Source organism: Mus musculus, chromosome 8 (genome assembly GCF_000001635.26).
Source record: "Mus musculus strain C57BL/6J chromosome 8, GRCm38.p6 C57BL/6J".
NCBI classification, from domain to species: domain Eukaryota; kingdom Metazoa; phylum Chordata; class Mammalia; order Rodentia; family Muridae; genus Mus; species Mus musculus.
This window is the reverse complement of record NC_000074.6, coordinates 119415891-119427995: the sequence shown is the minus strand read 5'-3', so window position 1 is coordinate 119427995 and position 12105 is coordinate 119415891. Positions and strand designations below refer to the sequence as shown.

The 12105-nt window shown below is 55.6% G+C and overlaps 2 protein-coding genes and 1 long non-coding RNA gene across 9 annotated transcripts in view; 1 reads left to right on the top strand and 2 right to left on the bottom strand.

Moving 5' to 3' along the window:
* Osgin1 (oxidative stress induced growth inhibitor 1) overlaps window positions 1-2114 on the bottom strand; it is a 20376-nt gene extending 18262 nt beyond the window's left edge. The window contains exon 1 of the mRNA XM_030243773.1: window positions 1961-2114. The gene's annotated coding sequence lies outside the window, so the exon portion shown is untranslated. The remainder of the gene's footprint in view (window positions 1-1960) is intronic.
* The window catches only part of Gm32006, a 14459-nt gene that overhangs the window by 1567 nt on the left and 787 nt on the right, over window positions 1-12105 (top strand). Inside the window, exons 1-3 of one of the 4 annotated variants that reach the window (XR_001778663.2) lie at window positions 1252-1472; window positions 3622-3700; window positions 3804-4057. This is a non-coding gene — a long non-coding RNA (predicted gene, 32006). Of the gene's footprint in view, window positions 1-1251; window positions 1473-2631; window positions 3701-3803; window positions 4058-4575; window positions 6359-12105 lie in introns of those variants that run through there. The other 3 variants (XR_879246.3, XR_001778664.2, XR_388085.4) reach the window with 3 other exon arrangements.
* Mlycd (malonyl-CoA decarboxylase) overlaps window positions 6158-12105 on the bottom strand; it is a 26987-nt gene continuing 21039 nt past the window's right edge. Inside the window, exons 5-8 of one of the 4 annotated variants that reach the window (XM_006531222.4) lie at window positions 9064-9142; window positions 8907-8950; window positions 6563-6667; window positions 6190-6213 (exon numbers count right to left, since the gene is read on the bottom strand). In XM_006531222.4, the coding sequence (XP_006531285.1) occupies window positions 6205-6213; window positions 6563-6667; window positions 8907-8950; window positions 9064-9142 (237 nt within the window). In that variant the 3' untranslated portion in view covers window positions 6190-6204. Of the gene's footprint in view, window positions 6214-6562; window positions 6668-7426; window positions 7537-8188; window positions 8479-8906; window positions 8951-9063; window positions 9143-12105 lie in introns of those variants that run through there. The other 3 variants (XM_017312922.2, XM_006531225.4, XM_011248457.3) reach the window with 3 other exon arrangements.

Below are 12105 nucleotides of genomic sequence, written 5' to 3'. Positions count from 1 at the left end.
CTGCTTTTTCTCACCCCAGTGTGCTGGCAAGCCTGCTCTATCCTTACAGCCTTGGCTGCTGTGGCTTTCTACCAATGCATGCCAGCGGCCCGGTTGGGCCCGGGCAAGCTTGAAGGCTGTGCAGGGTTGGTGCCTGGGTGGAGGGTGGGGGGAGGGGGGCAGCCTCACCCTTGGGGTTTGGAGAGAACTGTGGTCCAGACATCCTCTCCTGAAGTCCGTTCCCAGCTCGGGGAGTTGATGCTGGTCAGGCCCCATTTGCTGGCCTGGCTCTGCTCCCATCAGTGCATGCTCCAGGACAGGCCTGCTTGCTGCTGTCAAGGACTCTGGGCCAACTCCAGGCCTCCATGACCTACTTCCTATGCACAACACCATCCTCCAGCCTCTGTGTCAAGAGGACAGCCCCCCTCTCCCCAGCAAAGGACAGGATCAGATCCCTCACCCTGTGCTTGCTTTACCTTGGGCGTTCTGAGCTTGTTGAGACCCAAACTTTGCTTGCCAATGTCAGGGTACACAATCCTGGGCATAGGGACATCTAGACTCATGGGACATCTAGACTCATGGGGAGTCTAGAGTCTTACGCTTCCTGGGACATCTAGACTCATGGGGAGTCTAGAGTCTTACACTTCCTGGGACATCTAGACTCATGGGGAGTCTAGAGTCTTACACTTCCTGGGACATCTAGACTCATGGGGAGTCTAGAGTCTTACACTTCCTGGGACATCTAGACTCATGGGGAGTCTAGAGTCTTACACTTCCTGGGACATCTAGACTCATGGGGAGTCTAGAGTCTTACACTTCCTGGGACATCTAGACTCATGGGGAGTCTTGAGTCTTACGCTTCCTGGGAAGAGAAACTAAGGCCTTAGCAGGGATCAAATTTGTGTTCTACACAAGGGTCTAAAGCTCGCATCACAACGATACAGACAAAGGCATTCAGCACTTGGCACTGTGCTGGGGACCTGAGGATGGAGAGAGTCTCAAGCCTTATTCCTAGGAAGGCGACTACCCAAGTAAGCATGGGAAGATACTAGAGCAGGCCAGGCTGGCCATGTTGGGAACAGACTTTCCGGGCTGTCCCAGAGGAGATAGCAAATGGACTCAGACCAGAAAGCTAAGAGTGGAGGAGAGAGAAGGCTGGCAAGAGGACAGCATGTAGGTGCAAAGGCCCTGTGGTTGGCAGTTTGAGTGACTGCTAGGTAAAGCCAGAGGGAGGGAGGTTTGAGGGTTGTGAAAACAAGAGACTCAGTAGCCACTAGAGGAGCTTGCTATTTCTTCCAAGGGCAATAGGGAGGTGACACATGGCCAGTGTACATTTTGAAAACTGGAGAGGAGGAGGGTAAGTGTGGGTCATGAGCTTTGGCAATTGTCCCAAGAAACCCTCAAAGTCACAGTTACTTCCTGTCCCTGGGAGGAAGTGGAAGGAGCTTTCCTAGGGAGGGCTGGCTTCCAGGGAGTTCCATGTGTTTATGCCTGTACGTGAGTATGCACCTGTTTGTCAGTGTGTGGGTGCACACTGCATGCACGTAGATGTGTGCGCAGAGGGTGTCTCAGCTCTAGCAGCAGGGTGTGCAGTGGGGACCAAGGTCATGAAGACTTTCCTCCTCCCAGCCTGTGTGGTCTAGCTCCTCTTTCTCCTGGGGTGATAAGTGCTGTGCCAGGTGGGGGAGACATGGATGGAGAGGACAGCCATTTCTGCATGCAGCTGCAGACCAAGGCACAGCCAGTATCGTGTGTCCCTTGGCCCCACTCTGGAGTGCATGCCTCCTCTGGGATCATTGTGGGAAGAAGGGGCCCAAGAAGGTGGGGTGAAGTGTGTGCATCCGGGGAGGGAATGCCTAGCCCCTGGAGGACTTCGGTCAGACCCTCATCTCTTGGTTTTAGCCTCTTCCTGCTGTCCACCCCCTCCCCCCAATTAAGCAGTGCCTCCTCTCAGTGCCGGCATAAATGAACCAGAACATACCCTTGGTGTGCGGCTCTTTTCTTGGCTCCCACCCTACTTTGAGGGACAGATCCTTCGGGTCTGGCCAGCACTGCCTGACATCTGGACTCTTCCTTAGACCGGGCCTGGCTGTTTTGTCCTGATTTCTGACTTGTTTCCTTCCTCAACACAGCTTTGCCTGTGAGTTCCTGGTTTCTGTAGACAGGCCCCAAGGCCCCAGCTTCCTGTTCTCAGCAAGGCGCCCTTGACATTCCGGGCCTCAGAACATCCTTGAGATATTGAGTCAGAGCCACGGTCCTGGTCAGGGCCGCTCACGTTAGAGCACCCTGTGGCCGGGCACCGATTCCTTTGCTTTATGGCCTTACATTCCGTGATCTGCAGGATCACCACACTCCACAGGGAGAACACCCTGCGCCACTCTGTGCTGGGTGGCACAACATTGCAGTACCCATGTCTGTCACAAGAGTGGGCAGGAGCAGATAGGTTACTCCTGGCCATGGGTCCCCTTCAGCAGCAGCAGCGGCAGTACATGGGAGGTGCAAACCAGTTTCAAACTCCCTGAATCCCAAGCCCTAACCTGGAGGCCACATGGCTTCCCAGAGTCCCAGGTCACCCAAGATCCACTCAGGAAGGGATGAAGAATCCAAAATGGAAGGTCCCTTTCTTCAAGTAGAAGATCATCTTTCATTTTTTCTTTTCTTTTTGGTTTTTGTTGTTGTTGCTTTGTGGTTTTTTTGTTTTTGTTTTTGTTTTTTTTTAAAGACAGTTTCTCTGTGCAGCCCTCATTCCTCACTCTGTAGATCAGGCTGGCCTCAAACTCAGAGATCCGCCTGCCTCTGCCTCCTGAACGCTGCGCCAACCGCTGTCCGACTTATCCGTGTCATTTTTAAAGGCAGGCAACATATGGGTGATGGTATCTGTCGTGTACACAGAGCCCCATAGCCTGCATGAAGGCCCACGCCAGTCCCCAGGTTAGCACTGGTGTGCTGCTGACTGGCAAGGGGGTGTGACCTGAGGCACGCGACATCTTCTTTCCCAAGGCAGCTTGCCAGTCACATCCCACCAGCTTCCCCCACACACTTCCTCCTTCGTGGCTGTCCCTGAGCCGAGAGGCTGAGCCCTGGGGAGCCCCATGTCCCGAGCGCTGCACAAGCTTGCTTTCTGGTTGCATTGGATCCAGGCAGCCACAGCCAGCCAGAGGCTGAAGGACAGGCTGAGAGTGGCCACGGCAGGTGCTAGCAAAGTCTTAAGAATCAGCTTTCAGGGCCAGCAAGGTGGCAAAGGTGGCAAAGGTGCCTGTGGCCAAACCCGAGGCCCTGAGTTCAATCCCTGGAAGCCAATGGCAGAAGGAGAGAATGGGCTCCTACAAGCTGTCCTCTGACTCACACACACATGCCATTCTGCAGTAATTAATAAAAATCAGTAAGAAGGGTAGAAAAGCAAGACCTGGCTTCTGGGGTGTTGAAGACAGCTGTACGGTGTGCGGCTTCCCGTGGAGTAACAGCCACCTTACTGCCGAGTTACGTGACCAGAGTAGCACCTGGGGCTTCTGAAGGGCACAGTAGAACAGAGATTCCGTGCACTCAAAAGACAGAGCCCTGAGAGACCAGGAGACTCCAGGTGGGGGGAAAAGGGGTGGGACCCATCGTTAATGTTTAGTTTGTGCATTTAACCTTTAATAGCAGGCGTATGTAACAACTGACTCAAGAAGACTCCTGGACACTTTACAATGGGACCTGGATGCCGGGCCTGAACAAGCTGGTACTGTCACCAGGCCAGGGCGGTGGGCTCTTCTTCACTTGGGTCCCTGTCAAGGCTCCCAGAGGAGCCAGGCTCAGTCCTGTGGCTCTGTTTCTCTTGTCAGGCTGTCCCCAGAGCTCATGACATTTGATCTTCAACCCAAGGACAGCCCATGCTTCCTGTGGTTGCTGTCTTTTGGTTTGTCGGTGCCTCTGTCCCCTGTTGGGCTCCTTGGAGGGAGCTTGCTTGCAAGCAGACGGATGGAAGCCCACCTGACCTGTCTAGCTGTGGCCACTTCCTCCTTCCCAGCTCAGCCTTTGCTGTGAGAGCTCGGAGTGAATGCCTTTGAGACCAAACAACAGGAAACCACGAAGCAGGGTGAGTCTGAGGACAGGAAACTGCTGATCAAGGTGACATCAGCCCCTAGCATGGCTGGCACCTGTGACAGTGGGGGGTGGGGTGGGGAGCCCTCTAGAAGGTGGGAGACAGCCACTCGTGGTTAGGCATTTGACACATGGACAGACTTTTGGTGACGATTGTGAGGAGCTATGCAAGGTGTGGAGGCCCCATGTGGGCCACACGCCAAGTGTTGGTCACGGAGACTCATTAAAGAGGTTCTGGCATGTTCTCCTGTTGGAGAATCCCTAAGGCAGGTGGGAAGGGTGCCCGGGGTTGCATGTGAACAGAACGCTGGGTAGGGCATATCCCCGGTGCAAAGGCTTAGGCGGGGAGGGGAAAAGGGAGCATGGAGAGGGAGGGGAACAGGGAGGGGGAGGGGAGCAGGAGGGGGAGGGGCAGGGGGGAATTCTAAGTGATCAGCAGCAGTATGGGGTCAAGTGGGATGTGTAGCCAAGGCTAGCTTCATTTTCCATGTCTTTTTTTTTTTTCCCCACAAGGTCTTATTACATGGCCCAGGCTAGCCCAGCACTCACTATGTATGTAGCCTGAGCTGACCTAGATCTTCTGGATGTTTTCCTGCCCCAAATACTAGGATGGATTTTATTTTCCCTTACCACCCAGCCAAACAATGAGATGCAATTTAAACACAAATATTTGATTGCTGCACCAGGCTGGCTTGGTGGCTTCTTTGCTGAACAGGCCCTGTGCTGTTTCCAGTGCGACAGCAGACTTTCCTGCCGGCACTGGGTTTGCCACTTGCGGAACTGTTCCTTGCTGTGCCTTGGTCAGTCCAGAAGGGCAATACTTCCCATGGGCTTGGAATATAGAGTTATCAGGAGAGCAAGACTGGCTCTAGCTCTAGGGAGGATGAAAAGACAGGAGGGCTGCTTGCCCTGTGACCTGAGAATGGTGAAGATTCAGAGAAGGAGATCGCTAAGGAAAGCAGGGTGTGCAAAGGGCCTGGGGCCAGAGGGGGTGAGTTTGAGGACCACGGCGTACCCCAGTGAACTGGGGTAGCCTGGAGACATGGCAGTGGCGACCACAGACAGTTTTCTACTTAGCATGTGGGGACCTGGGCATGCCTACCTTGGATAACCCTTTGAGCCTCAGTTTCTGTGTGTCCAGGGAGCAGCTGAGGACAGAACTGGACTGAGGCTAGGCCTGCGAACTATACCTGGGGCAAAGGTGTCAGGAGCCTATTCTCACTGTTATTATCCGCAGGGGAGAGAGCTGGGTTGAGTTCCAGGCCGACTGGGCTGGGTTCCCAGTCTTCTGTACAACTGTGCCCTCCCTCCTGCCTGCATACCCCAGCTTTGTAAAGCATTCCTGGCCTTGGCCTTGCCAAACCTTTCTTGGTGAGCTGGATGCCCACTGTCTGGGCCCTAAGGGCTCGGGCCTGCCACCGCCACAGCAGGATGGCCGTGTCCTACTCTGGACAGCAGTGAGCCAAGGGTGGGTGAGCTGGTGATGACAGAGCTTGCCGGGCTCTGAGGGCCCTGGAGCTCAGAGGCAGTGTTCCCTTGCCGATCCACTGGCTACTGCCAGGGCTGCCTGTGGCTGGCTGGGTGTGGCTGGCTGCTGGCAGTGGCTGCTGCTCAGGGTAGGTAAGGATGATGGGCAGAGGAGAGGGAGAGCCGCTAGGGGCCCAGAATGAACCCCCAGGAGGCCTAGCACTCCCCCCTCTTGCTGGGCTCAGATTGCTTCAGATGTGGGAAAGCAAGCCAGAGCCACCTCCGTGCCAAAGCAGCTCCACTGGGTTTCCTTCCTCAAATGCCTCTCCTATCTCAGTGACTCAAACAGCTCCACGCACATCCAGACTCCAAAGGCTTTACCCACACCCTGACTCCTCAGACTCAGTGCTCACCCTGACCAACAGCAAATCTCACCAGCTCCTCCTGAAAACCTCTTTGGGAGTTGGATGGTTGACCCATGCCGACAATCCTGCCTCAGGGACATTGTGCAGCAGCTGCCTAGGCACACGGTCCCCAGGGACGTGCTTTCCGAGTCCACCATCCTTATTGGCTCAGCTTGAAGGCTTCTATTCAAACAGCCCAGGAGCAGCCTGCATACACTTCCTGGGGCTGGAGAGATGGCTCAGTGGGCAAGCCCGCTTGCTGTACCGTGATTCAGAGGACCTGAATTTGAATGTACATAGACTTCAGGCATGGCTGTGCATGCCTGTTATCCAGTTGTTAGTGAGTGGAGACAGGTCAACACACCTCAAGCTTCAGGTGTAGTGGGAAGGCCGGGCAGAGTGGCAAATAAATGCCTTTAAACTCAGCACTTGGGAGCCTGATTGAAAACGCAGAGGAGAGCAGCAGAGGGAGGCATGCACATCTTTCTCTGGCTTCTACATACACTTGCCTGGGTGTGTACACACATACGAGTGCGTGCATGCATGCGTGCGCCTGCGTTTACCCACACGCTGGCTCGGTTTGTGTTTTCCAGAGCCCTTGCCATCCCTTCATGTGCTTTAACACTTACCTGTGTGTGTCTGTGTGATCCTCCACACTGGGATGTGGGTTCCGGGGGTGGTGGGGGTGGGGTGTCTTTCCCTTCTTTCCCTCTTAGGGATGGATCTCTCTGACCCTGGAGAAAGGAAACCAGATGGCCAGCTCTGGTGGGGCCCAAGGGGCCCAGTAGGGCAGGTGACCAGAGCCCTGGCTTGCTTGTTGGATGGCAGAAGAGGATGATCTGGCCAGCACTGAGGTTCCTGGGAGCCTCCGGATGCTGGGCCCACAGGAAGCCTGTAACCCTGCCAGGGTGCTGAGGGAGTTAGGTCAAAAGCCAGGTCTTATTATTTGAGGAGCCTGGGAGGAAGCACCTCCACGGAGGTCACAAGGGGGCTAGCCTTGGAATGGGGTGGAGTGGGGCAGAGCTCTGCTGCTGGCCAGCTATACACATGGGTTTTGAGGGGTGCAGAGCTCACAGGGCTACCACCCCATGGTTCTTAGGGGCAGGCAAGATGAAAAGGAACAAGCCCCTCTGGGTGGTGCAGGGCACTGGACTGGGGAAGGTCAGAAAACCCTAGGGGGCAGGGAGGAGAGGGTGGGGGAGGGGCAGGCTTGATGGTGTGCAGGTTGAGGGAGCAAGGCTTAAGGGTGCCTTAAGCGTGGTCCCCCACAGTCTATACAACAACTGATCGGCTTCTCTTCTAGTGGCTATCTAGGATATTCTGTGTCTTTGCATCCAGTCTCTCCCCTGTTATAGGGGGAAAATGTGACATAGGTGGGGGGGGGGTAGAATGTGACGGGGAGGAAGAGTGGGACGGGGAAGAGGAGTGATGGTACCCCACCCGGGGCCCCCACACACCGAGACAATCCCCAGTGGCACCTTTGCCAGAAGCAGAGTCTCACGGGGTAATGGGGACCAGGAGAGAGCCAGCTGTCTGCAGCTTCTGCAGTTGCCTGTGGCTGTCAACTTGAAGGTTTGGGAGTTGTGCTGTCAGCCCTGGAGGCCTTTTGAAAGGGGGAGAGATTGTGTGGTGGCGAGGACCTGCAGGTCCTGCCTTGTGTGCATGGAGTCTATGCTCAAAGGAATGAGACAACTGAGCCGCCTCATCAGGAAGTAGCAGGATGCCAGGGAAGGTCCTGCTGAGTCCCCTGGACAATGGAAGCCTCTACCGCCAGGCTATCTGGCTCCTGTGTGTTCTGGAAATCAACCTATCCATGGAATGGATGCTTATATCCAATTTCAAGAAGCCTGAATTTATTTATTTATTTATTTATTTATTTATTTATTTATTTATTTTTGATTTTTCGAGACAGGGTTTCTCTGTGTAGCCCTGGCTGTCCTGGAACTCACTCTGTAGACCAGGCTGGCCTCGAACTCAGAAATCCACCTGCCTCTGCCTCCCAAGTGTTGGGATTAAAGGCGTGTGCCACCATGCCCGGAAGCCCAAATTTATGATAGAGACAGGTCCCAGTTCAGAGAGCTTCAATCTGGTCTGAAGATGCCCTGGGGCCACCAACAGGCAGGACCAGGAAAGGCTTAGAAGCAAGAGGCTGAGGGACTGGGAGGGCACGGAGACTTCAGAGGCAGCCTCTGCTGGCATATGTAGGGAGGAGGGCGAGCCTGCAGGCCCCGCCCAAGGCTTGGGGGTGGTGGCAGCCCTGTTCCTGAAGCTTTCTGCTGTCTTCCAGGGACAGTTGGGGTTCTGTGGATAGGGGTTAGGGTCAGCAGGACCCTGTGGGTCTCTGCACAGAGAAAGGGGAAAGGCAGGCAGCCTATAAACTGGGCCTTACCCAGTGGGGCAGGGGTGAAGGGGTCTACCCTGACAGGGCAAGGGAGGCTGGGAGGGTCACAGGCACCTGGCACACCCACATGGTGCATTCCAGTGGGAGCCCCTCACTAGGGCATGCTGTCGCTGCTTGCAGACTCAACCAGAATGCTAGCCTCGGCTGAATCGAGAGAGGCCGAGTCTGAGTTTCCATACTGTTTGGGCCCAAGCTGTCCCTGGTTTTGTTCTACAAAACCACAGAAGAGGCTGGGTGGCAGAGCTGGCCTATGACTCGAGGAGAGTCCGGCCTGGGGAGGCTAGGGTGAGTCAGTCCCAGGCCCGAGGCCTTTGCCACGGGTTCTACGTTTAATCTTCTGAAGTGCAGTCCCTGAGGCAGGACCCACCCCAGCAAGCCCATTTTGTTGAGGAGACTGCTGCTTGGCGCTCTCTGTGCTCCCTTGGGATTATCCAGTTAGCCCTGCTTTGGGGCCCCATCTAACAACCTGACTCCTCAGGGGCGTGGCCACCACCTCCCTAGAACCTTCCTGCTCTATTGCTCCCTGACACCATGTAGACCCCAACGGCCCTTCCTGCCACAGGCCTGCTTACCTGATGATGAACTGCTTCTGTGGCGGAGCTGGTGGAAGGGACTGCTGGTGGGGAGGGGGTGGGGGGAAGAAGGCTCAGCGTAGCTGGCCATCCCCCAGGGGACCCCACCCCACCCCCATGAGGCAACAGGGATCTGGGGGATGAGGGACCCAAATACCTGTTTGTTGCATCACAAAGTCCTGCCAGAAGGCATGCTGTGAGCTGGTTCCCCGAGTCTGGACAGTGTCAGCAGGGCCCTTAAGAATGAAGCATTCTTTTTTGTTTGTTTTGTTTGTTTTTGTTTTTTTGAGACTGGGTTTCTCTGTTTAGCCCTGACTGTCCTGGAACTCACTTTGTAGACCAGGCTGGCCTCGAACTCAGCAATCCACCTGCCTCTGCCTCCCCAGTGCTGGGATTAAAGAGTTACAGAGACAAAGTTTGGAGCTAAGACAAAAGGATGGACTATCCAAAGACTACCCCATCCCGGGGATCCATCCCATAATCAGCCACTATGCATATGCCAGCAAGATTTTGCTGAAGGGACCCTGGTATAGCTGTCTCATATGAGGCTATGCTAGTGCCTGGCAAATACAGAAGTGGATGCTCACAGTCAGCTATTGGATGGAACACAGGGTCCCCAATGGAAGCGCTAAAGAAAGTAACCAAGGAGCTAAAGGGATCTGCAACCCTATAGGTGGAACAACAATATGAACTAACCAGTACCCCCCGGAGCTTATGTCTCTAGCTGCATATGTAGCAGAAGATGGCCTAGTTGGCCATCACTGGGAAGAGAGGCCCCTTGGTATTGCAAACTTTATATGCCCCAGTACAGGGGAATGCCAGGGCCAAGAAAAAAAAGCATCCTAGCCGGGCAGTGGTGGTGCACGCCTTTGCCTTTAATCCCAGCACTTGGGAGGCAGAGGCAGGCAGATTTATGAGTTCGAGGCCAGCCTGGTCTACAGAGTGAGTTCCAGGACAGCCAGGGCTACACAGAGAAACCCTGCCTGGGGGGTGGGGGGGAGAATGAAGCATCCTTCAAGGTGAGCTGAGGCTGGTGGGAGCCCTGCTGTGATCAGCCCAGCCCCCCCAGCCCTTATTGCTGGCTCTAGCTCACCTTGTAGGACCTACCTGCCTCCTTGAGCTGCTTGTGGGTGACAGGCCGGTTCAGGACTATATAGGACAGAGGCAGGCTTGGAGGGAGATAGGGAAAAAGTGGAGGGGGGGGGGCAGAAGAGGATGTGAGAGCAAGAGGGGACGATGTGGAGCTGGGAGAAGGATGAGAAGAGCAAAAGGAGAGGGAGAAGGAAGAGTGGGGAGGAAGGAAGGGGGAAGAGGAGTTGGGGGGGAGGAAGGGAGGAGAGGACTAAAGGAATGGGCAGAGAAAAGGGAGTGTGAAGATGGAGAAGTATGGGAGGATGGAGAGAGGACTGGGAAGGGGAAGAGAGGAGAGATGGGTGGGAGAGAACAGAAGTGGGGTAAAGAGGGAAAAGGGAAGGAATGAGGGGGCATAGGCAAGGGGGGAAGAGTGGGAAAGGAGGGGAGGGGAAAAGAAAAGGGAGGGAAGGAAGAAGAGGAAGATGAGCAGGAAGTGTGGAGGGAGGAAGGAAGGAAGCAGAAGTAGTAGGAGAGAAAGGAGAGAGGAGGGAAGGGAGGAGGGTTAGGAGCAGGGGAAGAAAAGGGAAGGGGGAAGAGTTGGAATGGAAAGAGGTGGGAAAGGGAGGAGTGGGGGTAAATGAAGAGAATAGGAGGGGAGAGGGAGGGAAGGGAGGAGGGAAGGGAGGAGTGGGAACAATGAGGAGGAAATGAAAGGAGGGAGGGAGGATGTAGGAGGGAGGAGGGAGGATATTAGAGGAGGGAGAGGGAGAGTGGGAGTGGGAGGGTGTGGGAGAGGAGGGAGGGTGTGAGAGGAGAAAAGGGAGAGGGAGGGTGTGGGAGAGGAGGGAGGGTGTGAGAGGAGAAAAGGGAGAGGGAGGGTGTGGGAGAGGAGGGAGGGTGTGAGAGGAGAAAAGGGAGAGGGAGGGTGTGGGAGAGGAGGGAGGGTGTGAAAGAGGAGAGAGGAGGGAGGTTGTGGGAGATGAGAGAAGGTGTGGGAGAGGTGGTAGGGGGAGGGTGTGAGAGAGGAGGAGAGAAGAGGAAGGGGTGGGAGAGGAAGGAGGTGAGGGTAAAGGAGAGGAGGGAGGAGGGAGGGTGTAGAAGAGAAAGAGGTAGCAGGAAGGGTGAGAGAGGAGGGAGGGTGTGAGAGAGGAGGAGGGAAGGAGGGAGGGTGTGAAAGAGGAGATGTGAGAGGAGGAGGGAGGAGGCAAGTGTGGGAGAGAACGTGGGAGAAGGGAGGGTGTGTGAGAGAAAGTGGGAGGAGGGTGTGAGAGAAGGCTGAGGAAGAGGAGCTGTGATGAGGGAAGGTGTGGGAGGGGATATGGGAGGAGAGATGATTTGGGGGAGAGGAGACTGGAGGAAGGATGGTGTGCTGGAGAGAAGATGGGAGGAGAGAGAGGAGGAGTGATAGGGGAGGGAAGAATGGGGACCAGATGGGAGAGGAGGGAGGACTGGGAGGAGGGAGAGTGGAGTGTGGCGGGCTGTTAGTGGGGGATGGTTGGGAAGGGGCCTGGGGGGAAGTATCCTCAGAGGCTGGGGCTGCGTGTGGCCTCATAGCTCATTGCCCCTTGGTAAGCCAGGGAGAGGCTCTACTCTCCTGCTCTGCTGTCTTGGGGTCCTTAGCCTCCCTGAGGCCAGGGGAGTCTGGGGGTAAGGGGGTGGGGACAGGTGCCAGCTGAGCGCCTGGGCACCCCTGGCAGCACCTGGGGACAACAGGCTGCTGTGCCTAGCAGTGGCTCAGGAGGAAGACCGTTTGATAGTGTTTTCTGAGGTGCCTGGGCTCCAGCTAGCAGGTGGAGGAGTGGGGAAGAGGAGGTTCCAATGTGACAGCCTGCAGGCTACCTCCAGGATTTCAGGGAAGGGGATTTGGAGAGTCACCCACCTTGGGAGTGCACTGGAGCCAATGGATGGTGCTCGGATCTGCAGGACTCTAATGGGACCTCCCCAGAGAGGGGGATGTCACCATGACTCTACCCTACAGTCTGGCACAGGCAGGGACCCCAGGCTGCTGTGGTGTCTGCCTCTAGGCTGACCTGGCCCAGGTCTACTGCACTGCATGGCAGCCTGGGGTCTCCAGCTGCTGCTGAAGCTTCCCCCAAGAACACTTTAGATTTGCAGTGAGCAAAGG